The sequence below is a fragment of the Typha angustifolia genome, chromosome 15 (genome assembly GCF_048772165.1).
Source record: "Typha angustifolia cultivar Huaian chromosome 15, ASM4877216v1, whole genome shotgun sequence".
NCBI lineage: Eukaryota > Viridiplantae > Streptophyta > Magnoliopsida > Poales > Typhaceae > Typha > Typha angustifolia.
In genome coordinates, this window is record NC_133253.1 from 4246689 (window position 1) to 4273140 (window position 26452).

Genomic DNA, 26452 nt, shown 5'->3' on the forward strand with positions numbered 1-26452 from the left:
AATTGCATCCTGATTGCATGAAATTCCTGCAGTCTGGGTATGCGGATGATCTATTTCTTCCAAAAATGGATCTCCTAGGTAAGGTGATGTGGATAAGGAGACTTTTATCCATTTAAATACTTTGAATAAATATTATGAAGAGTTTATCCCTTCATAATCTTTTTTCCTCAATCCCAAGTTGGCATGTTCCCTTTCTACTATGTATGTCAAAGAGGTGATGGGTTGTAATGGATGCAGAGAACCAAATAGGAGAATATTATCCTTAATCCCTTAAGCCTGTTGATACCTACTCAAATTGGTTTGATGGGTGGGACAGAGACAGTTGCCCTACAGAAGAGGTCATATGAAAACTGTCAGCTATCAGACCAAATGAGTAATTCCAGTTCTGCGAGATGACTTCTTTTGTTTTGTTCTACTTCAACTATTTGTTGCTCAGGATTTTGCAGCCAATTATGAGCTGACAAGAATATATTCCTGTTTCTTGCATATAATTAGGAATATGAGACAGGATTCAGGCATTTACTTGTTAGGTGCAATTCATTAGAATTGACCTGTTCATTTATTATACATAAAACATTGCCACAAAAGATGGGGATCAAGCTTTCATTGCAGTATATTCCATGAATTATGGGATCATGGGTTGATGATGACGAGCAAGAAAAAGAATCAGTTGCCTTACCTTTAGGCTGCAGTAGATATGTCTTCAACCTGCACATTTTGTCAAAAAGCTGAGTAGAGAAATTTATGAGGCAAATCCATAGATTTAATTCTTCTTTTGAGAAAAGTGAGAAATTTTCGTTATGATCGACAAGCTAGACAGCATTAAATGGAAAGAATATAATGCAGGTACTTACTATTTTTTAAATTCACACAAAAGTGCTATCAAAGCACATAATTGCCATCAACGCAGATCTCTGGTGGCTGTTCCAGTACTCAGTGAGAAGCAACCAATCAAGTGCTCAAATAGAACTTTAGTTCGACATTTCACGATTTAGACTTAAATTGCTGACTTGCTTTTCTTTTCCCTGAGAAAGAGGGAGGGATAAACAACAAGGGCAGCTGGACCAGATTTTAATCAAGAAGAGGATAAAAAGACCAACCTGGACGATATGGATTTCACTAAAGTAGTATCAACCTGGAATATGTTATATAACAATCAACCATGCATGTAAAGATGAGAGCAAGTGGCTGATGTAACATTAAACTTATGTGACAAACACATTAATCTTCCTAAAACAAAGTAGAATCACGTTATCTTTTGGAGCAGTCTTCATAAATGTTACCTGGATAATGCAGCAGATCATTCTGTGAGGCTCACATTCAGCAGTACAAGTAACTAGCATCAGCAGCAACAGTTATGATTGAAAGGATAATGCTTGGGTTACCTCGGAATTCATCCAAATTATTGTTGATCCCTGGTGTTTCATCTGTAACCAGAGATTTAAAACTGTGAGTAGGGTTTTCACAAGGACCAACCACCTTCGAGGCACTCTTCACACCTGAACTAGCAGGAAATATTATTCACCAACAGTATTTTAGGATAATTCTCAAGTTTCTGTCTTTGACAATGTAATTGTTCATAAATATCAGGTGCATGAGCTACAGGCTTTAAAAAGATGGTGAAATTTCTATAAGATTACAAGACTGTCTTGCTGCACTTTGCTACTCTAAAGATGCATAGAATAGCTTGATCTTTCTGAGAGAAATAAAACAGCAACAAAACACGGGTAACGCGTATCATTGTGACATGGTGCTCTTCAGCTGCAAAATTGTTCCATCACCATCAGCATTACCACTAACCACTTCAAGTACCCTTTTGCAAGTAGTAGTATCCAAATCCCACAACCACCAGAGTAAGCCCGAGAACTACTGCGGCAGGAGCAACCCATGACCAATAGGCACGAGACTTCTTTCTTTTCAGTATGACCTTTGGAAGTTGATTCTGACCCTTTTTGAAATTTCTATACCTAATGTTCTCCTTTGGTTGTTTAGCTTCTTCTGGAGCTGGAGCATCCACCTTTCCGTTGGTTTCTGCAACTTCCACAACCTCTGATTCGACCTGCTCATCAGACATAGTAGGTGCTAACACAGCAGCCTTCTTTTTAGCTCTCTTCTCCTTGTCCTGTTATTTTTATTAAGATTGTGAATGTGTCCTCATATCCAAAGATTGAAGGGGGGGGGGGGGGGGGGGGGGGAGTAAGGAGGTTGCAAAATTACCACTTACCTTTAGTTTTTTATCAGCCTCTTTCTGAGCTCTCGCTGCTGCCTTTGCTGCTGATTTCTCAGCTAACTTCTTCTTCCGCTCCATGCCCAACTTAGATTTTGCAATATCCTCTTCTCTTTTCGTCTCTCTCAACTTTTCAGCATCTATCTCATTAGATTTTCTTGACTCTTTCTGAGAATTTTCAGTATCATGGCTATTTGCTGTATTATCTGAGTGAGCTTTCTTTGATTTCAGGTCAGCTTCAGCAACTTTAGCAATCTCTTGGTCATGAATCTTGTCAATAGAGGCAGTGTCAGCTCTTGAAATTTCAAGATTGACGATTTTCTTTGCTTGCTTCACAGTCACTTTTGCTGGTGTAGTCTCTGGCACCAAGGCTTGTTGTGTCTCCATAATGTGCTTTTCATCAGGATTCCTCATCCGACCATCGCGGCATAACTGTCTGTTATCGAGTGATGTCAATATCCTCTTCTCATAGTCCTCCCTGAAGACTTTATGACTGCTCCATTTTGACATGAAATTTTCTACCTATCATGCAAAAAGAGAGAACTTACATACAAAAATTAAAAAGCTGGATAAACTCCAAATGAAAGTATTGCAGACACACACCTCGCTGTGACAGAGCCCTTCCAATGCTGTTATATCCTTCTTTGCAGCAAGTTCCTTGGCATTGTTCAAGAGTGAACGATTTTGGTAATAACATGCATTCTGAATTATTCAGAAAACAAACAAGGGCATTATTGGTAGTTCTACAATATGTACTTCATTTTGATCTTTTATAATTGGAGCTTTAAAAATAAACTATTAAGAATTGGAAGTGTAAGATGGACAAAAATCTTGGACTCAAGTCTTTGGTAATGACATCTAACAGTTTGTCACCCAATTATGATTACAATTGACTAAAAAGACAACAATCATCGAAGTCTTCTCCAATGGATACAAGGTTGGCTAGCAGATAACTCAAAGTAGGCAGGGATACACCAAGAAAAATGACAAACCCACAACCAGAAGACATCAACCATCTAAAATTCAGTGCGAACTTGTGGTGAAGGAAAAATCAGATTACTAGAGGGGTTCCCATGAACCCTTTAAGCACTGTGGCAAGTCAATATAGCAGGAATATTAGAAGAAAATGAGGTTCACCACTTCAACAAGCCAGAAGCATCACTCTGGATATTCTTCCACATATGTAGAAAGACAGAAAAAGAAATACTTCTAGTAACCTGTAGCAGCGATTTTCTACAGATGAATCTCAGAGTTGGTTAGCTAAAACAGGTATCTCTGGGTGTATAATAATGAGGTTAACCTAAATTTCTAGCAACAAAAATGAGGTTCACCATTTTAACAACCAGAAGCATTGGTTGAAGGTTCTTCCAGATATACTGAAAGACATAGAAGTACTTCTAGTAAGTGGCAGCAGCAATTTTCTAGCAATGATTCTCAGATTTGATAGCTAAAAAGGTATATCTGGGTGTACAATAACCTTTATGTGCATCTATGAGAAGGTGTCTTACTTATAGTCATTGTCCTGCTAAAAGGTCATAACAGCTGCCCGATGGGAAATGGCAGACTGGAACATGGCCGGCTATGATGGCTGTAATGGTAAGTTGTGACCTATAATGCCATATTCAAGCTTATTAATCCATACACAATTTACATCCTATACCAGTCTATCACCGTAAAATTTTATCTTTATAGTAGATTTACTTACGACTGTATCGCGTGCTTTTCTCAGTTCATTAAGAATCTCAAATGCCTTGTCCTTTTTCTCATTCACAGATTCAAGTTCCTCTTGTAAAGAACTAATCCCAGCATCAATGACCTTTAGTTGATCCTCTAGATGCTTGATTTTTGTTCTAACTGCTTGTCGGTCCTTCCTAACTCCATCAATATCAGCACCAATTATCTGGAAGAACATACATGCAAATAATGAATGTTTCTAGCTGAACATATTGATATTGAGAAGGCAAGGAATAGGAAAAAAGCATTAAAAAAATTGTTTACCTTAACCTGGTCTTGAATAACTTCTTTCTGACCCACCGTATCTTGTATCTTAGCCCTCATAGCAGCATTAGCAATCACCTTTCCCCTTGTTCCTTCAAGCTGTTTAATTTCCCTCAGCAACTGTTTCTCTTCATCCAAGGGCATGCTTTCATGACTGATACGATAATGCAGGCTCTTAATCTGTTTGGTCCAAAGAGGCAATTTGTCATCACATCAAGAAGTATAGAACACCACAATATAGAATACCCAAACAATGAGATAATTCAGGCTCACAAGGTCATTAAGTTCTTCTTCTGAATAGCACAAACCCATGCCCTTCTCCCTCACAACATTATTTGCATTACGGAACTTTCCCAAAGCAGTCTGAAGAGGTTCCATTTCCTTTATCTTCCCATTCACAGCTTCATTGTATTGTTTGTTTTCTGCAGTCAAAGGCTTTAGCTGTGAAATAATATTGGCTCGTTCAGACTGCATAAGAGAAATAGTTTGTTATCAAATGGATGACAATTTCCTTTTACAGATTAACTAGGTTGCTGTTGAACAGACTACTACATTATAGCAAAATTAGAAAAATTGAACTTAATATGGTATCTTTCAGACCATGGCAAGTAACGATAAGCAAGGAGTTTCAGTGTCCACAAACAGCATTAAAGCATGGCATACCCTCTTTGCTTTTAATGCTTCAGTTATCTGGTAACGAGCTTGGTTCTTCTTCTGGATCTCTTTGTCAGCTTGGTCAATTTTTGCCTTCAGCTTGGGGTCCTCATAAGACCGGGACTTAACAAAATAAAATGTATGGATCTGCTTTGGTGCAGGCCACTCATCCACGACATCTGTTGGGAAATTGGCATTACCAGTATGATCCACTTCCTTTGTCTCTACATTTGCTTCATTTATGCTATCAACCAAAACTAAATTGACAGACTCTTTGCTGTCTTGAACCAAATCTAATTTAGCTTTACTTTCCATCTCAGGGGGGTGATTTCCTTCTGTGTTGACTACCTCGACCTCCTCTGCAGTAACATCAGCTTCAGGAACTTCCACACCCATGGCCTCTGAAAAAGAATTGAGTTAATAGAGTGATGGTGAACAGAATAACATGCATGCGTTGCACGACTAGCTGGAAAAGGCACATAGATGCAAAGAAGTATCAAGGAAAAAAAAAACAGAAAAGAGGAATGGCATTCCTGAGAAAAGAAAGAGCAAGGGAATAAAGATAGCTAGCTGCCCTTAATATTAAGATCTCGGACTTGTAAGAGGATCTAGGTTCTCTTCCTTCTATTAACAAAGGTATATTAAGATCTTCAATAGGGCAGTGAATTCCTTTCATCTATTGACTCAAGCCCCTTTTATAAGGAGTTATGTAGCATACTAGCATGTTTATATATAACCTATCAGAATTCTGAAACTAATACTTGTGAGGCACATTGCTATACATGTCAGGTAGCATTTTACAGCAGAGGGATCAAATGGGCCCTCCCTACTTTTACCAGGAAATGGTTCAGATGGAAATTTGTTAAAATTTATCTGGCTTAACTATTACTCTCCTTTACACGGAAGTAGGTTAATCTTATACCAAATAGTTAAATCGAGCAGTCCAAATTGTACAACGTTAGCTCCTACAGCATGCACGATACCCCCAAACAGGAACAATTGTGCTAATTAATTTCTGAAAAATCCTCCGACCAAACCCAATCTCAGGATTCAAAAAAGATCGAACCTTTGCAACAATTTTATAGAGAAGCCATGTGATCACCAGAAAATCAACAATTCTAATCCAGAAATAACAATCCAGATCACATTCTGCTCACAAAACAATACTTAAGACAGAGAATCCAGCTCCGATCCGACAAAAAGGAGTAAGATCCGCGATTGGATCCACAAGAATTACGCCTTAGTATCTTCCCCAGCTCCACTAACTTACAGTCCAATCCCAAATCCAAGCATGCAGGAACAAGTACGAAACCAGAACAAGAGAAACGATCGAGGTTTCAACATAAGCAATGGGAGAACCAAATCCTTACCTCGAGTCAAATGCCTCGCCTCTCTCTCTCTCTATCTCTGCCCCCTCTCTCAAAGTATAGCTATAAAAACAAAGCGAGATCTTTGAGGGAGAGGAATGGGGATCTTCGCGGAAAGACTAGAGAATCGGAGAAGAGAAAGCTCCTCTCTCTTGCTCTTTTGAATCGGGGAAGAAGAGATAGTGACCGAAGCCATTTATAGCGAGGCGTTTCCGAAGAGGAAAGTGGGCCCCGCAGAGTACCACGTGGCGGTCTATTTCAGGGGTAGATTTATGCGCACTAGAACTAAGAACTAATTAAACGTACCCTGAGATGAGAGCTTGAGGCCGCGAGGATTTAGGCTTCGGCCGAATGCGGGTGTCGAGATGGGGGTTTCCACGGTGGGTGTCGGTACCATGTGAATAGAATTAAAGAGCGATATTAACGAAGGGAATGGGCTCATCTAGTTTTTATCGACAAAATTAAGAGGTAGAAAAAATAATAACGCTCGATTTAATGACTCAAGTTAAAACGGTAATATAATCTTACCTAATATTTACCGTATTTGCCCATATATATATATATATATATATAGGAAACATAAGTTGCATCAAATTTGATCACAAGTGACCTGCACCTTGTTATTCACAAATATATCAAAAAAAAAAAAACTCCCAATCTTAATCATCCATTTATATACATAATCCTACAGTCTGCAAAGAACCAGTAAACCATGCATGCAAATATAAACAAAAGATAAATTAAGATGAGAAGCTAAAGTATCAACACCGTATGTCTCTAGTTACTATACTTAACTACAAGTTACAACCTTTGTACGTAGAAGAACACATCAAACAGCCATCGACATTGAACCAACTAACATGAGTTGCACCACAAGTAGCAGTCCAACTGCCACACTCAACGGACACGAAGAGGAGGTCGCTTCCGGCACAAAGGCAGAAGGCGCCGGCGAGAGGCCCACAATATAGGGAGGCAAGGATGGAGGTAATGGAGGAGGAGAAGAAGTAGCCATATCACCACCATAAGAAGATGGAGGTGGAGAAGTACTGGGAGATGGGGGTATGATTGGCTGCTTGGTCCTCACAGCCATCACCGCCACCAGTAGCTTCTCGGCCTTCCGGCATCGGTCGGCATCGCCGGAGACGAAGAAGAACCGGCCCGGCCTGTCTAACTTGAACGCCGAGTCGCCGCCGTCCAGTCTCTGGATCGGATTGCTCACGTTGCATGCGTCGAAGTCTACTTCGTTGACCACTAGCACCGAGTCCTCCCCTTTCTTGTACCTGAATACTGCAGTCGAGATAATTTTTTTTACATATCTAAACTATTTGATGAACTATAAATCCTTGATATAATTAAAGAGGTAAGAAGAAAACTAGTAGTAGCTGTAATTATTTGAACTATATACCAAGGGTGTCGTTGACTTGAAACCTATTCCTTGTAGCCCAATGGTTGTAACTCTCAGAAGGGTCAACAACCCAGCCATCTCTCCCACCAACGTAGAAGATATGAGCTTCTGCGGAAGCCATTAATGCCATGAAGATGAGAAGAAACGTGGCTTTAGAAGCCATCATCTCTATCTCTATCTCTATCTCTATTGTCACTATCTCCACCAAACACACAGAAGCAACTAAAAGAGGGATCATCCATGGGGCAGCACGGGTGTACTACTTTACAGTTAACGGACAGGTGGAGGTTCCAGGAACGAAGCTTTTGGGTCCGCGTGGCATATTAAACCGCCTTAGATGCTGGGGGTTCTCTATTAAAGGCCGTGCAGGCCCACGCAGATCTGGATAGGGATCAGACGGTGGAAATTTGATAGAAATGGAATACAGGCCGGCCGTACGAGGCTATGGCCCATCATCGTTTTAGTGGGCCAGGCCGGGATATTTACATACGTATGCATCCATGAGGCATGATGACATGGTAACATGATGTGTATAAGATGATCTCATGGTGATACATAAGAAGTTTTTATGCATCGCTCTGAATTTTATTTTATTTTATTTTAATGCATTTAATATATGGAACTAATATTTCCAAAAAGACATTTTTCCAAAGGTTAGCTCGCTCCATTTCACACGGTCTGATCATGATCACTCGCGGGTCTACTTTCGCAATCCCAATCAGTCGTTGAGGAAGCCAGTCATCCGGAGCACCGAGTCGCGGACGAGTCTAAGATCCCGGCCCTTGAGAGTCCTCCCTTGTCCGGTGCACACCGAGAAGGCCATCACCTCCCCTATTACCGTCCACCTGCGGGACACCACAACATGGGGTGGAATAAACTCTCCTTCGCACTCCGGCTCCTCCTCCACGACTAGGGAGCGCCCGCTCCCTCTGGTCGCTATCCCGGCGCTATTCGGGATATCTATCGGGGTCGATCGGGTGGACGATGAGGGGTGGGGTCCAATCGGACGGCCATGGTTGTCCATCAGCACTTACCTTCAAATGAAGCTATCGACCATCTCCAAGCCCTGAGAAACGAATCGTATTGGATTTATACCAAGCGCTTGGAGAATTGGGGGGGTGGGAGGGGAAGACCTCTGACATGAGCATATATGGGTTCACAAGGGCGACGTGACGTGGCCCAATGCAATGAGAGATCAGCACGGGGTGCCCTAAAAGCCCTTGGTTGTGGGAAAACGGACCAGGCTTATCTAGTTTGCTTTGCACGTCGGATAGAAGAGTTAAGATAGCACAATTAGGCACGTTAATGAGAGGAGGCAATATTTTAATGACGAGTTTTTAAGAGAAAGTGTAGATGAGTGTTGATGCAAAGTCAGCAGGAAGAAGATGCCGTCGAGAGAAACGTGTGGTTGGGCAAAGGTGTTCAAATTAGATAGTTACGGTCAATGGTAATTGTGCAGAGAGAACCGTGAGCTTATGCTAAGCTTAATTACCAACCAATGGAATGATAACTATAGAAGCCAACGATTATTTTCCAAATATTAATAAGAAGACCAACATATTTTAAGTTACTAATAATATATAGCTCAAACTGAATTGTGTGACTGTGTTACAAATAACATGAAATTATAGATACCTCAATAACTGTTCTACAGAGAGTGCTGCAAAATCATAAGAAAAAAAGGATTGCATTGTCAAAAAGCTACTGGTAATACAGAAATATTAGTAAAAAGACCTAACTTTATTCAGGAACAAAGAACAGCAGAAGAGCTAGAGAATGAGTAGACGGCCTCTTTACATAACATGCAGGTTATATATATATGTATGGAAGCAAAGAAAAATGAACTTCTAATACGACGTCACATTTGTTATAAAGATGTCCCTCTGATACGTCTTGATCCTTATTAAAGATAACATTTACACATATTTAACAACGTAGAGCTGGAGTTTGAGCCAACCCGGAGAGACAAATTTGTGGGCCTCCTCTGATAAACATGTCAGCTAGATTTTATTGCCAACCTGGGAACCTATGATTGGCGTCGTCGTGGTAAGTTGCTGCAGGGGTACCATGACCTGCAGCCTTCGAGAGCTCCTTGAGGAACGTGACCACATCGTCAGATGAGTTAAGCAGATACCTTGCATTAGAACACTTCCTCCCAACGGCGCAGGAGAAATAGTTATCACCCTTGAGATCAAGGACAGAAGATCCCTCACGCCACGACATGATCTCCTGGGGAGGTCTCCATCCAGTTGAGGTGTTATGGTTCATTGACGCTCTCCTTTCTGATCCAGATGGCATCCTCTGAGTCTTAGGTTGTGAATTTCTTGAGTTACTCCTGCTCAATGACGACCTTCCGCACCTCCTATCAGGAGATGGCCTTCCTCCCTCGGTACCTTTACCTTTTGAAGAATTTGCAGGTTCTGATGGAAGCTCTGGTTCGAAGAATGTATATATGTCCTCATCCTGAACAAAATTTACCAATATCATGTTTTTGTTAAATGCCATCGGAGTTCATTGCAGAAGAAAGACACGCCTTTCATCAGTCTGCCGCTGAAATTGAGCAGCATCTCTCATTTTTCATTTTCAAACAATGAATCAAGTATGCTTTATATAATTCAAAAATCCTATGTTCTCGAGAGCTACAATAGGTGCATGTTGAAAGAATATAGTTTGAAGATGGCAATGTAAGACAGGAGAGGACTTCGAAATTACTTGGGCAATTTGTAATTTAACACTAGGAAAGCAACGATTTTCAGCAAAGTTTTACTGCATGGTCTTTTGTGAGTACTAATTTACAAGGAAAACTTGTAATGTAAAATAAATCAATAAAATATTAAACTACAAACCTTTACTATTTCATGGACATAAAACACTTCCTAAGGATAAAAATGCCAAAATTAGCAGAGGATGAGAGCATTCTGAAGCAATAAAAGATCACTCTAATGTTTTGAACATTCTAAACAGGGATATGTTTGCCCCTTCATGTTTCAAATAAATTAAAAACACCATTTAGCACAGCAAAGAAACGTTTCCAGCACCTAACAGATCATATCATCAAGAACAATATGCAAGGAGGTACAATGAGGAGTGCAAAGTGCATGTAAAGGTAGAATTACCAGTTGTATGTCATGGCTATGTAAATGTATTTCAGACAACCAAGAGGAGAGACAATTAGCATTCTCTGAAACATCACGAAATACTGTCAGCTGGGGGCCTGAGTCAGCTGATATTGGTCAAGCATAAGACTAATTATGGTTGTTGTGAAACCTATGGTGAACCTAAAAATTAGAATCAAGCTCATCTTGTTTAGCTCAAGTATACCGAGATTTGGCCTGTCTACTCAATTGAACAGAGAGGTTGATAAGAACTATATAACACTATATAACTTAATATGTTTTCATATCTTTCCATAAACGAACACTTATATAGGTCAATCCAAAAGATATGCATGCATATGAATATGTACACAAACTTTTTACAGCTATTAATTAACAGTTACCAAGCCTGGTAGAGTCAGGAGTCCGCTCAGCCCCAAAATTATTTTCAGTGGAACTTTTATAATCAAGATCAGCTCATTCAGTTTCGAGTCGAGCATAATGAATCTTACTATTGACTGAGGTTGAGCTATTCGTGCAAAGCTTGATTTGTTCAATAGCCCTACCATCATATATTGCAATGATTTCTCCAAAATCTGCCGGTAAATAATAGAAACCTTGAAAAATTGCAGAAGCAATGCTATTTTATCATCAGCTTATCACATCTTATGATTCAATGGATAGACCATGGCATTTGGAGGAGTCAAGGATCAATTCTTGTTTACATTTCTTCCCCACTTCACATTTTTTGTGCTTGGATTTGCTATTAATTTCTTAAATAGCAAGAAAAAGAGTACCTTCAAAAAGCTTAAAGTTGTCTGCGATTACCTTTCCAAGGAAGTGGCCAACACATAAAACATAATCAATCGGAGTAACCATGCATTTGCTATGAACTATTTCCCCTAAAATGCGATCAATTGCAGCACCCTGCAAAGATAATAAACACACAAAAATAAGCCCATTCTTATAAGACGTATTCTACACCTCGCAGGATAAGTGCACATTAGGCTTAAGATTTAAGCTACATCTAAAAATTAAACTTCCAGGTAGCAAATTTTGGGAGCAATTGCAAAGAACCTTGGAAATCAAAAATAAAAACAAAGCAGATAGTTTGTAGCTTTACAAGAAACTTAAATGAAAATGCTATCAGAATAGAATAAAAGGAGCATTTAATCTTCTAAATTCTCTCAGATATCAAAACAAAAGATGGAATGAAAAATAAAGAAATAATTTAAAGAAGTTCTACCAGGCTGATCAACTGAAGATTTGAGATGCTTAAGAGTGCTTTCATATAACCGCTTCCTCGGCTATGAAGAAAGAACATATAAAATAGCAACAACTAGATGGGACGTGTATTAAACATCCAGCAATCAAGAGAGATGATACAACAAATCTGGACTCTGTATGACAAAGGTAGCATGACCTAAAGTAGTCATTATTGGAGAAACAATGTGCATGCTGTAGCTTTGTTTCCCCTTCAGAAGACCACCTGAGCGAACCGACTGAGGAGACTTTACTTATGCAAACTGAATGCTAGCAGCTTAAGCTGAGCCTATCATGAGCAGCATCGAAGCTTGATTGGCGGTGAGGAGCATACCAATGGAGCTTTTCCTTTGTAAATATTAGTTGCACATCAATGTCATTGCTTAATGGGAATGCAAAACCAAACCTACAAATGGTGCAGAAGTTTTCCTACCATATTCAAGATAAACTTCATGTCCACATTTTCTGCAGATCCTAAAAACAATTTATCTGCGGATCCAATCCTTCAAATACTACTACTAATATTATCAGCTCAAGAAATGTCACCTACATGAAGACAAAATCTTATGATAGTTTTTATTTGAAGAGTAAGCATGTCGCAAACCTTGGTAACACCAACGGACCGAACTTCAACAGACCGGCTACCTTGAACAACATCAACAGCTGCATTGGAAATTGGGCCTGTCCATAAGTGCTGCAGCATATCTCTTGCTTGAAGTCTTCCAAATTCAACATCTGCACAAGTCATATTATAGAGGATTGAAATGGTGACTAGAATCATGACTTTGCGCACCATACAGTATAACAAGGTTACCAGAGTATTCCATTATGAGCTAGAAGCTTACCTGCATACTTATAATTCCACACAAGTGAGGTCTCACGGTGTTCAAAATGAGACCTAGGCGTTCTCTCAGTGAAATACTCGAATACATGCTGGAAATTCAGTTAATATTAGAAGTATAATAAATCAAAATTTTGCAATTGAAAAGAAAAGGCCTGAAACATATAATCACCTTGACACTGTCAACCCAATCCATGTTTAGATGCTCCGGCATTGTCGTCATCCACTCTCCATCTGTGAGACGCAAAAACATCCCATTTTCTGCTGCCAACCACATGTTGAACTCTCCAAAGTTCTGTGGAAAAGCAAAAATGCAGTGAATATATTTCTTTGGAGACTGAAAAAGAATGAATATACAATAGTACATCATCTAGGACACTTCTGTCACTTCCACTAAGTACAACAACAGTTGTCTGTTTATCATCGCAAAGAATTGCCAAAGATGCTTTCAAATCGGGGTGCAATTTGAGTTCCATCTCCTTGATCTGATCACCCCCTATTCTTCCAGAGGATTCAACTGATTCTGTCAATGTTGCATTGAAACCCTAATATTTGGCAACATGCAGAAAATATGTCAGAATCACATAAAGAGGACATATTGACAAACCATAGAGTATAGACCATCAGTACGAACTACATCCATGCAATTGCTAACTGGCTGAAAGTTGATCTATCATTCTCCACTAATTCTTTGATCTTTAAAAATGAGCAGTTTACTTTTAAGTTTTGACAATTTGTGCTTCTTTTAGTGTTCACCACCGGGGGATATGGAAATGGAAGGAACACTAACAATTGACTCTTTCCATACAAACAGTTCTTCACAGATAAGCAAGGCTGCTTCGATAATTCCAAATTGAGGTATAATCAATTGCAAGGTAAAGTCACTGAGTGTCTGATAAAAAATTTAGGACTAAACTGTGAGAGGATCATTAAAATTGGCATAGGATCTGTTTCGCGGTACACAACAGACAGTGACATCCCACACAAATATTGGCATAGGGAGGCACATGATCCTCGGTAAAATCATCAAGCATTACTCTTTTTCAGAAAAATGAAGACTTGAGGGATGGCAACTATGAATTAAAATTTTGTTACTGTAACCATATGTATACAATAACAATCTCGTAGTATAGTACTTATTTAATAATTATTATGAATGTAACAAGCATGTCCTCAATTTCAAATTGGAGATAAAATCTGCAAAAGGAAAGGTACTGAAATATTGTGCATCTAATAATTTGTTCTATTTAACTTCTGAGTGACAGGGGATAAGAACTCTTTAAACACAAGCATATATAATAGAGTTTTAGATCCAGGGAGGGCAACTTCTCCTCCCCACACTACGGCTCCATCCTTCGAGTGAGATTCGACTTCATAGCTTGTGTCTGCTTCATTAGAAACAACAGTCTTCCTTGTATATCTTCTACCTTAGAGATTCATGATATCTCAAGAGAATCTGTTACCTAATTAATAATCCCATGCATCACTATTTTGATATCAAGAACTCGTACTACAAATCAACAGTTTCGAGTGCTACAAAAACAGATTGGCACATTCAAGAAAAATAAGAACAATTATCGGAGGCCAGTTATTTTAATCTAGCATATCAACATTCAGATACTATCTTTTCTCCAATCAAATGAACAGTAACACAAATGCCCGGTATGTAATAAGTATCTCTGTTCCATAACTGCATAAGAGACTTCTCATCTGTTAGAAACTCCAGCATTAGGGAAAGCTAGGGGATGAAGATCTCATCCATTGAAATTCCCAACAATAGGTGAGAGGTGAATGAACGTGGAATGAAGTTTTGGATCCAAGGGAAGAAGAGGGAAAAAAGTGATCTCCTATATTAAGTGCTTTTCTTTCTGAGTTTTGAGCTGGCTGCGTGTCTAGTCAGGGCAGCTTAGCTTTAAACAAGCGTTAAATAAGAAATATTATAAGCAATAGACACGTTTAATACTTTGAAGTTGTACTACCATATCTCAGTACCTCTGTTTATGATCCATTAAATAGAACAGAAAAGGAAAGGAAGGAAGTGAAACTTGCAATTAGCATACAACCAATGATGATAAAAGGATGCAGAAAGGAGAATACCAATATGAGCAACCGGTTCTTGGACTGCAAATATCGTTCTATTGCTGTTTCAGAAGGTAGTAACGGTGGAACTTGCCTTGTCCTAAGTTGTGCTTCAACAACAGTATCATTCAATTCACTACAGGCAAAAGAATGTGGTAAGATAAATTTTAAGAAATAAAGAAAGTTATTATCCAAAAACACAAAAAAAAAACCTTAAGTTTCTTCTGCACAAGAAGATAGCAAAAGGGTTAATGAAATAAACAGTATACACCAGATCAATCAGTGAAGCAAATATAAGCTTGAAAAAGATACCACATTCTTCAGATCAAGGCTCCTTAATCTCAAAAGTGAAGTACATAAAAATGAATACAATGATTAAATGAAGCAGTTTTACTTTTTATATTGTGTTGCATACTTGCATCACAGACAGGTTGCTAAAATTTTTTTGAAGGGAGACAAAAAATAGCAAAATAGCAACTAGCAAGAAAAAGTAAAGAGGACTTTAAAAGTCTGTTGTAGACCCCAGATGAGAACTAGTAGACGTTTATCTAATATATAGTTTTTCTCTCCTAATTTTATGCAATTTGATGTGAATATATTATTTCTCCATCTTATGAATTTCAAACTAAAATCTGATATACACTCATACAGTTTCTTTCTCCTAATTTTATGCTATCTTCTTCATGTTATGAATTTCAACAAGCATTATTCCTTGTCACTATGACTTAGAAAACTAACTACACATGTTGGATGACTATCCAAGGAGTGATGGTTGTTATATTTCCAGTGTTCAAACTTGTCATAAACAGGATCACAAAAAGAGAAGTTTAAATACAAAAATATGCGGCGACTTCAAGCATGCTTGTTGCAAGACCAGAATAAGGAGATCAAACTTCAAATTAACTGAGGCCAGAGATCCTCACCTTACAAAAGTTTCAGCCCAATCTTGCGCAGTATGTGTGGTTACATGAGCATAATTATGCCTATGTCGTTTTTCTCTTTCATCAGAAGACATATTCAAAGCCTGGCCTATTGAGGCGGCAACTTCAGTGATATTCCATGGATTTACTAGAATGGCACCAGCTCCAAGGGATTGTGCTGCTCCAGCAAACTAAAATTAAAATAAAATTAAGTTACGAACCGACATGTAAGTTAAGGATAGATCGCTATTCTATAATGGTAATATGTGAAGCCGACTTACAGAACAGTTCAAGTATAACAGTGTCTACTGAACTACCAAAGCTAATGGATATGGCCTACAACTATTTAGCCTGAAGACCTCTTACACTAACAAACTTGTGAACTATCGTAATTCAAATAACAACAAAAGGCAATCTATAACAAGCTTGACACATACTCATAGTCCAAGCATAGGAACCCAAAATAGCTAAGCAGGTCAAGCTCACAAGGATATATACTCATAGTACACAATATTTATTATTTTACAAAATCAGATATTTAAAAGAAGTATCACATGTGTACCTGAAAGCATACAGCAAATATTCTGTTGATAAGGAAGTATTACTATGTATTGGAAGTATTCTACAAGCAAATTGCACAATAGGAATACACATGGGGCAAGGAAGTGTCTGTACTTCCTGGCACAAAAGCGCTAGCTGCCTCATCAACTGGTATGGTGCAACCTTCAAGACTGATGAATTTTAAATCATCAAAACATGAAGCTAATTTTGTCTTATCCTGGCAATGCTCCTATAGATTATCAGCTTTTAAGTACAAAGGTGATTTCAAAGGATGAAGGTGTTGGAATCTGACACAGAACTTAAAGGCTTCATCTGAAACGAGACTGGAGATGATTTAAGGCTAAGCAAACCAGCTCAAGGACTATAAAGATACATATTGGCAAAACTTTATGTACAAGAAAAGCTCTTAGGGATTTCCAATGAAAGCATGCTAGTCAGTGGTCGCTTAAATGACAGCCATATTTCAAAATTATGACTAGGAAGAATATAAACTTTAAGTCCACAAATGCAAGAAAACATTGAGCAATAAATAAGCAATGTTCTTGGTGATTACTTCACTTAGTATAAGAACCCCTTTCTTTGAGCCTTGACATGCCACAAACTCATAGCTTACAAGGTTCATCCCATCTCTCAGTGATGTTACGAGAGCCACATCTAAATTAGGGAGAAAAAGAGTACACTTAGATAAGAACAATAAAAATGATAGTCAAATAATAAGAGCACACACTATTACTAAAAACAGAAGTGGCGGTGTAAAAGTAGACACCAAATATTACAACACATGGCAACTTTAAATTCTATATGCAAGTAGAGAAGCAGTTTACGATATATAAAAAATGCATCAACCGTAATTTTCTACAGGATCTACAAATACAGAAAATGCTGGTATATAAACAGTAAGCTAATGGGAAAGGTTACAATTTTGATAGCACTTCAGACAGATTAAATTCTACTTTTCCAATAAATCAATTTTCTTTACCACAGGGAAATCCTTTCCCCATATCATCATCACAACTATATGTTCTAATCCGTTGGGGCTCTTCAAAGGGGCTTCTATAATGATATAAGTTGAGCCAGGACATCGCTTTCAATAGCACTTAGAGAAAGTAAAGCATTGAAAGAACATCCTCTCAAACACTTCATCTTTTCATACTTGTCGGGAGGAATAAAAATGGAAACTGAAAAATCCATGGACATGGCCGAGTTGTTCCACAATAGGGTGATTAATTCTTACTCAACGAATTCCTATTACTTCTATATTTGTCTTGTTAAACAAAATTAAAGTAAGAGAGAATACTAGCATTAAAATTTCTAGCAGAAATTAATAGAAACAGAAGAAAATATGAAGGCAGAAGAAGATTACCGGTTACAGCATACAGAGCACATAACGCATGAAAATCCAGGGATCGGTCCTGTAAGAAACTATCTTTAAGAAAAATTGATATCTTCAAGGTCAGATATAGAAAACAAGAAGTAGCTAATGATTGAAAATTAAATTGAAAGAACATAACATAAACAAACTGAGAACAGCTATGTGATCACCATAGGAAATCCTAAAGTAACATATACATCTTTGAAGTTAATAGAGTTTTATTGGAAAAACTTGCACTGGATAAAACCTGAAAACAATCCAACAAGGCTATATAGGTTTTATATTTATTAAAAGTTTTGGACAAGCATCTAAGAAGGAATTCATTGCAACTTTATACACGCACACATACACATATATTTATAGATAGACAGATAGATACTCACACACAACCCAGAGAGAGAGAGAGATGTCCAAGTTAATTGGGGCCAGGTACATGGGGGATCCTGTTCATTCATTTCTATCTTGGGGTAATATCCTCAACACCCCCCCCACCCCCCCCAAAAAAAAAGTTAATCCTTGTCTTTCAAGTGAATTTCAGGTGGACATAAGTCTTTCATAATCATTAAGGTTTGTTGTGTGAGAATTAAGCGAATCAAGTTCCCTTGCCTGATACTATGATGTATAGGTAGAGTCGCAAAACATACTTTTATTTAATTGCAACTCTGTTACAATTTTAAATCTTGTAAAATATTGTCAGATTCAATTATGATTAAACATTATCTAATTAAACAGTCCTTCTTAAGCGTTCATATTTCAAGCTAATTCATGGCACTCTATAACATTTTAGGAAGAAGGTTTTTATTGATCCAATTCATTGTCAAGTGTCATAAGTTCATCATAGGACTAATTGGGAGTAGCCAAATTGACAGTAACACTGGATAAATTATTACAATTTACAAAAGATGAAGCATGTAGTAGTTCTTAATATGAATAAGAAAAAGATATGTTGATATGTTACAGCCAATAATGATGTTCCATTCTTCCGATCTCTTTTTACTTAATTGTACTCTAAAAACTAAAATCAGAAAAAGATAAATTACAAGACATGGCCCTTTTTTTTTTAATTTAGTGCTTCAGATTATGTTTCAGGTAGTTCTAGAGTTTAGACCATGTAACTGAAGAAGCAGCATAAGTGATAAATCACTGTAAGTATCCTCAAGAATGTAAAAGAACAATAATAAAAATTTCTCTCTTAAAAAAGGGACAACAATTAGAAAACTTGAGAACATAAGACATAAGCATCATAGAAATCTTGATACAGGGCAGGTGCACAGTTACAAACCAGATGATGTATTGGAACAGCAGTTAGTGTTCCAAATCGGCCATTTATCCGTCCCACAATTTCATGGACTTGGCTAGTAAGCTTTTGATCTGGTTACCAAAAAGAAGTAAATGAGGATCATATGTACAGCCCATCATGTTCAGAAGCATACGTTGCTATTTTATTATATTTGCATCATGTTCACCATCTAATCTCAACCAATTATTAAAAAAAAATTTCATAGCTATCTGTATCATTTACTTTCAACTTTCCAACATTAAATTTTATGTTATTATCTAAGTTGGAAACTATACCACTGTAGAAGCAAAAATCTTCTGAAAGGAGCTTATAAATTTAAAATTTACGAGTATCTACTAGACAAATTTGTACTAACAATAGATGTGATTTTGCTCACTATATATGTACCGGTTATAAGAACTAAGAATCATTAAAATAGGTACTGGAACTGTTTCAACTTTCAACAAGGGAAGGATGAATTCCCGAATGTGAGAACCGTTTGAAGTATACAAAAGCTATAAAAATGGGCAAATGAAAGAAAGATTTCTCATTCTAAGTAAGCTTGCTGTATACAAGATTTTCAAGGTTTCATTTTCTGGTCAATTATAAACGCAATAAACAATATTTATCTTTCCAAAGTTTAAATACTGAAACTGTATGTATGGTAAAATTTCAATTAAAATGTTTCTTATTTCAAGGGGTTACCCATATTCAGTACATATTCAAAACTCTTTGTCTAACTATTAGATGCAGTTATTTAAAAGAGTTACATATTTACGTATTCAAATGATTTATATTGTGCAATACTATTTCATTAAACATGAATCCTATAGAAATAGACACAAAAGCTATAGAGGTAGATCTTACACTCAGGGACATCTGTTCTTGTCGGTACAGCAATTTGTAGCAATACTACTTTGTCACGCCATGATGGGTTTTCCTCAAGGAACTTTTCAAAAGCCAATATCTTTTGCGGTATTCCCTTTATCATATCAAGACGGTCAACACCCAGCATAACCTATCATATTCGGAAAAATAGAAAAAGGAGAAAAAGGTAATCAGGAGAAGAAAAACCAATTACACAAAATGTAAATACGTAAAGTTCACAACTAACAATTAACTTCCATTATCCACAGTACTACCAAAATTTAAATATAATAATTATAGAGTTTCTTCAAGTAATCCTGGAAAGTAGATCAATTATGCAAGTTCACAGAATCAAATGAGATTGGAATTTTCAGTCCAATTAAAATAACAATATGAAGACTCACAGGGAGGGAGCAGTTATTTCCTGATGGATGTAGATCATGTAAGTTCATTCGGTATGTAGAACACTTCGCAAAGGAAATAGAGAACAATGTTGATAAAGAATGATGAATGCAGACATATGCAAGATACTAAGTTAAAAGGTGCAGGTCTAGAGACAAAAAAAAGCATATCCAGCAAATGATAATCTAACACGAATTACAAAAATGAATAATACATAAAAAAAAGATAGATAACTCATGAAGTTGAGAAAAGAAAAGAACCAAATTTCAAACTAAATATTATTAATAACTTAACTCTATTTAAGATTAAAAGGATTTCAACATATCCAAAATGGTTAAAACTTAAAACCTAACTATCCACTCATTATTTGGAAACTCCCAAAACGGAATGTTCCTCAAGGAATTGTTGTATTAAAATCGATTGTGTGAGGAATGATATAAAGCATCACGTTTATATAAACCAATCCATCATGGTATGTAATAAAATGGGATGCTACACAACCAGAATAGTTAACAAATTCAGTCAGACTTAGGATGAAGCATGCCTTGCCTTATTAAGGTTATTGACATCAACACAATCATGGCTGACAAGGTGATGCATACAGATTATGTCAATTGTACAAAAACTGATGTCAACTGCCTCGTGAGACTAGCTTTTCCGCCTTCCTACAAGTACAACAAAACCATCAACCAGAAGCTTCACGAGAACTGTCACAAACAGAATCATTTTTACATTGGAGGTCTCAAAAGTACCACCATCATGTGGGAATTTAGTAATACACCACTGATCTCCCTAATGAAAACATCCAAAATCATCTCGATGAATGCCCTAATTATGGGCTTATGGCAGATATCATAGTATGTATACTTAGGTTTTTTTTTATTAATAGTCTATAAGTGTTTAAATACATATGTACAAGTGTGTCTGTATAGCAAGAGAAAGTTAAGCTTATATTGCCTTTGAGGAAATTTAGGACTCTCAATCAAAATTCAAAAGTCTGCAGTCTGCACATCTGATTAAGGATCTAATATCGCTGCCAAAAATTATTACACCATCTAAAAAGTTTAAAAGGGGTCTTAGTCACAAACTTCCTCCGACAGTTCAGGATCCGCAGGCAAGAAATTGTACATAGGCTTTTCCCCGTTATATAAGAGGACTTCTTATGCCACAAATACGTACTACTGGTAAAGATAGTGATAGCATTAACCGTCACACAAAATGGCCCCCTCACTCCACCAAAAGAGCTTATAATCCCAACATCACATGTCAAAACATTTATGAATACGATTTCAAAATAGACACCTCTAATAGCATGAAGCATGTACAATTGATCTACATTCAGAAATATTTGGATCTGTCAAGATCTACGTTCTAGAATCCTGGCCTATAATCCTTGCATTTGATGCATATCAGACAAAACACAATCATTTCATTTATAGGTCTTATGCAATTTAGGTGATGTAGAATTGTAGATCATATTTAACAATAGCTACATGTACACCTTATGTTACTTCCACTCGATGCATATAAGACAAAAGTCAAGCACTTCATTTCGTTAAAATGACTTACAAAACTTTCAAAATATCAAGATGTCGCAGAACCTATAGTCCCTAAAATATACATGGCAGACAACATATGATAACTATATCCACATAATATATACATGCATGCATATCTATGCACTGACCCAAAATTTTTACCCATCACAAAAGCACATAATATACTTTATAAGTCTTAGCTTCTGCGAATCGTGGTTGTATTCTCCTAATAGCAAGGGATATTTCAAAAGAGTTCTACAAAAGAAGCCATACTATGTCTAGAACTCTAGATCAGATCACACACAGAAAATATGCAAGGAAAAAAATGTAGAGTTCTTAAATGAAACATTTACTAGAGAATATATCCTCTTGCCAAGGAACTTTGGAACAATGATAATGTTTTGGAAGGCAAAAAGTTTTCCATGGGCAAAGGACAATTTAAAGATTGTGAAGTTTTTCAAAAGGAAACCTATATAAAAGGGTATAATATGGTACATGCATGACGATCATAATCTTAGATGTTATATACATCAATATTTGACATTTTCTAAAATGTAAGGACTGCTTAATGCTACAGATGAGCAGTTTTTCTCCTTCACTAAGAAAATATTTTACTTAGATAGTTTATCCATTAATTACTTGCTAATTCTAAAGTTACAGTAAACTTCATTAAAGAAGGAATTTGCATAAGATATAAAATAATTTTATTGTTTTACCTTCCGGCCAGCAAATCGTTGTGTCAACTCGTTGATATGCTCTTTAACTGCTGGAAGTTCAACTGCTCGTTTAAACCGCTCAGAGTCTATACCAATAGGAAACTGAAGATTTTATTTCAAAAATGAGTGCAAGACATCGGCAAATCTTAGATCAAAATGGATTATAAAGTAATAAATATAAGAAAGGAGAACAGTTCTTGAGAGCATCAAACAATATTTGTAACTTCAGTGAAAGTGAGACAGAAAATTTCAGAGCATGACGTTAATAACTTAATATGATAGAAATATATTAAAAATTGTAATCATTTGAACCAAATAAACTATTCAGATTCAGAAACTATACTGCTGCAACTCTAGTCAGCCTTCCTTGATCTTCTACCCCTTCTGGTGTGCCCTCAAGACCAAGAATTCTGGTGCAAGCGCTGACAAAGTGCCTTGCGTAATCATAAGTGTGAAACCTGAAAAAACATAGAAATGAGATGGGACTTGCAATAAAGACAACGTACAGAAATAATTAACTTGGATATAAGCAAACATCTCGCCAATATAAAACAAAGAATCTAACTGTCAAACATATGCAGATAACCAACGAGGAATTTTAAAATATCCCAGGAGAATGTTAGGCCAGGGAACAAACAAGTAAAGAAACAAAGGAGTTGATTTATCATAAAAGAAGAAAGTAAGCTAGAAGAATCCTTCTATGTCGTATTTAGTAACAGATTATGTATGACAAAGTTGCAAGTGTATCTAGAAACAAAATACTGCCTTCTTTGTCGTTTCTCTTATTGTTCTTTTCGAAGAAAGAAAGTGAAAGAGACTAATGTTGGTGTTAATTCTCTCTCTCAAACTTCACTATTATACATCAACATGTTGCGATTAGAATGGGAGATGGCATCTGAAATCCCAAGACATGCACCATTTATGCTATAGTATCTAAACAAGAGATCTTCTCACCCGACTAAATCAGCAGCAAGAACAGATCTTAATAACTCTGATCGAGATGGCAGAGTCCTGTGAATTTCTGAAGAAGGAAAAGGTGTGTGAAGAAACCAACCAACTTTCATCTTGCTGTTATACTCTTTGAGGCATTTAGGAAGAAACATGAGATGATAATCATGACACCAAACAACATCTCCCTCTTGATAGTGCTGGTTCACAACATCAGCAAACATCTGGTTTGCCTTCTTATATGCATCAAACTGAGATTGAAAACTTCGAGTAGTTGCGAGTCGATCTTCCTGTGGAAGCCCGAGATAATGAAAAAGTGGCCACAAGATATTGTTGCAATAACCATTGTAATACTGATGTACGATCTCTTCATCTAGGAAAACTGGAACACACCTCTGTTTTCGCACAAAGGACAACATAACAATATATGGTTCAGAAAAGGTGTGAATATAAGCTTTTAACATTGAACAAGAAAACATAGAGGATTGACCGAGAAATGCTCAATGCATGAAATAGAGACACCTCGGCAAACGACAATTCTAATTGCGACAGACCTTCTCAGCGAGAGCTCTTGACAGTGCCCTTTGGCCGACTTCATCTGGCACATTTACACCAGCCCATCCTATCCATTTGGCATCAACATCTTTCACACCTGGGGAAAGGAATCAGAAATCTTAATATTTACTTCTCTAATTAAAATGCATACTGAGAATGGCAACTACTAGTTGCAGTGTTAAACAATTGATCAAGTTTGCATGATAAACGAAAAGAACCAATAAATTATTTGACATACAAAACAGCACCAAAATTTAAAATTGGTGACCTACCCTGTTCATCAATTGGTATCACATTTTGCTTACAGCTACTATAGATATGCACTCCTGTTTGACATAAAAATAATGCAATCTTTTGACTATAGAAATAGCAACAATGTTCAAATCTAGCACTTACCAAGAAGAGCACTGACTAGGCCGCCCGCACTAATCTCAAGAGACCATGAATCCTCCCCCCGCCTGACCGCTGACACTGGCAACCTATTCGCCACCACCAGTAACCTTTGCTTCATGATCCTCGCTCCTGATCTCCTACTCCCCTCCCTCGAACTCCTCACCGTCGTCAAAGCCACCTCAGCGGCACTCCCATTGCCGGCCACGTCGCCCTCCCACCTGGCACTCCCGACACCATTCGCCACCGGCTCAGGCACGTCAGCATCGTTGCCAGGGCCATCACCGCCGGCACCAGAGCCGCTGCTGCTGGCGTCATCGCTCTGGAACACCCTGTTGAACTTTCTGAGCTCTCGATCCCGCAACAATCGCTCAACCCTCGTCGGGTTGCGTCCCCCGTACTTGCTCCCCGGCATGCGATCGCCGTCTTGATTCATGCAATCCGTCCACCACTTGATTTAAAAGCTCCTCTGCATTTCAAAACAAACGAACCGACTTGAGAACGAATCCATGCACTATGATAAAATAAACCAGATCAAACAAAACTTCACAAATCACATCAAGAAAGAACAATACATACACACACACACACACACACACACAAAAGAAAAAAAGAAGAAGCAAACAGATCGTAACAACTATACATCGGCATTGAGAAATCCCAACAAAAAAGAACGGATTAGGGTTCGGATCGAAGGAGATCACCACCTAGGTTCGGATCAAGATGATCTAGCCGTCAATTTACCCTAACAAACGCGTATATAAAACGGCAGCAAATGGCAAATTCCAAATAAACAAATTAGAAGAGAGAGTGACAACAAAATAGAGAGAGAGAGAGAGAGAGAAGATCACCGCCTCGTCTTCCACTCGAGAGTGAGAGAGAAGCCTCCTTCCTCTCCCTCTCTCTCTCTCTTAACTCCCCCGCTTTTATAGCTCTCACCGGCTGCGAAGAACGCATGCAGGTGCCACACGCCTTTATATAGCATCATATCTCGAACTCCAGGCCCCGACTTAAAATATAGCAACGCGTACTCCCACTACCTGATCGGATCCCCTCCAACCCTCACCTGCAGGAACACCCTGCACTCCACCCACTTGCCCCCACCCCATTGGCTGGCTCCGTCGACTTCTTGCATCAGTCGGGCGTCCCGGAGGAATGGAACTATGAATTTCCGGAGTGTCAATTAAAAAACACAAACAAACAACTAAAGAAGAGCAGCTCATTTCGTTGATTAAATTGGGGGTGAAATTAAACAAGAACACAGCTGTACTCCAGAGAGAGAGAGAGAGAGAGAGATGGAATGGGGAATGGGGAATGGGGAATGGGGACTGGGGAGTTGGAGTCCAAGACAAGGCCAAACAAGTGTGCGTAGTTGGCGAACAGAGGACAGGCACCATATATTAATAATAATATAAACAAGGGAAGATTTGATACACCCCTTGCTCGCTTCACTTCACTACTTCAGCTACCCCCACCCACTCATTCATTTATTAACTCACTCCTCCTCATTCATATCACTCTTTGTCTCTAACTCATATCTCCTCTCTTCTCCACCTCCTCTTTACTTTTGTTCTTATTCATCACACAATTTAATCGGGTTGAGAATTAATTCTCTTCAGGAGGCTGAATTCATTCCAGTCTCTCCTGCATGCACTTCTCTGATGTTATCAGAAGATCAAAGAAGTACTAGTGACACTAAGGAAAGTGGTGACCTGACTGTCTTTAAATAATAAAAATAAAACAAAGGAAAGGAAAGGAAAAGAAAGTGGACGAATTAAGTAGCTTTATTCCTTGAGGATTTTATAGATAGAAATGAATTAATGCTGAACTATTTGGCAGACTTTAGACCAGCAGATGGATATACATTTGATGCTCTCAGAGCTACCTTGCTTTTCTTTGATGCCCACTACCAGTGACTGGTCATTTTTGTACCAAGAGTCTACCTCAAGAAACAAAATCTAATAGTATAGAAAGC

At 37.8% G+C, this 26452-nt stretch overlaps 3 protein-coding genes across 5 annotated transcripts; all 3 read right to left on the minus strand.

The window, feature by feature from the left end:
- Positions 1-1274: 1274 nt before the first annotated feature.
- Positions 1275-6397, minus strand: LOC140779641 (proton pump-interactor BIP131-like). Its single transcript, XM_073124813.1, has 8 exons — positions 6250-6397; positions 4889-5280; positions 4499-4693; positions 4226-4405; positions 3933-4127; positions 2831-2929; positions 2225-2749; positions 1275-2122 (listed from the first exon to the last, which is right to left on the minus strand). Exons 2-8 carry the CDS (start codon positions 5273-5275, stop codon positions 1805-1807), a joined length of 1899 nt encoding a protein of 632 aa, XP_072980914.1. The 5' UTR covers positions 5276-5280; positions 6250-6397; the 3' UTR covers positions 1275-1804.
- A 509-nt stretch (positions 6398-6906) lies between these two features.
- Positions 6907-7814, minus strand: LOC140778807 (early nodulin-like protein 1). Its single transcript, XM_073123676.1, has 2 exons — positions 7652-7814; positions 6907-7533 (listed from the first exon to the last, which is right to left on the minus strand). The coding sequence occupies exons 1-2, from the start codon at positions 7812-7814 to the stop codon at positions 7076-7078; spliced, it is 621 nt and encodes a 206-aa protein (XP_072979777.1). The 3' UTR covers positions 6907-7075.
- Positions 7815-9372: 1558 nt separating this feature from the next.
- On the minus strand, positions 9373-26128 carry LOC140778943 (alpha,alpha-trehalose-phosphate synthase [UDP-forming] 1-like). Of its 3 annotated transcripts, none has more exons than XM_073123854.1 (18): positions 25417-26128; positions 24484-24946; positions 24087-24184; positions 23539-23927; positions 22928-23042; positions 22585-22686; positions 19929-20079; positions 19065-19153; positions 17774-17822; positions 16964-17064; positions 15853-16040; positions 14948-15065; positions 13216-13395; positions 13023-13145; positions 12855-12942; positions 12614-12744; positions 11575-11673; positions 9373-10114 (listed from the first exon to the last, which is right to left on the minus strand). In XM_073123854.1, exons 2-18 carry the CDS (start codon positions 24911-24913, stop codon positions 9659-9661), a joined length of 2907 nt encoding a protein of 968 aa, XP_072979955.1. In that variant the 5' UTR covers positions 24914-24946; positions 25417-26128; the 3' UTR covers positions 9373-9658. The 3 variants fall into 3 exon arrangements, with proteins under 3 accessions (XP_072979955.1, XP_072979954.1, XP_072979956.1); XM_073123853.1 differs by having other exon boundaries at positions 25329-26127; XM_073123855.1 differs by lacking the exon at positions 25417-26128 and adding an exon at positions 25185-25204.
- Positions 26129-26452: the final 324 nt, after the last annotated feature.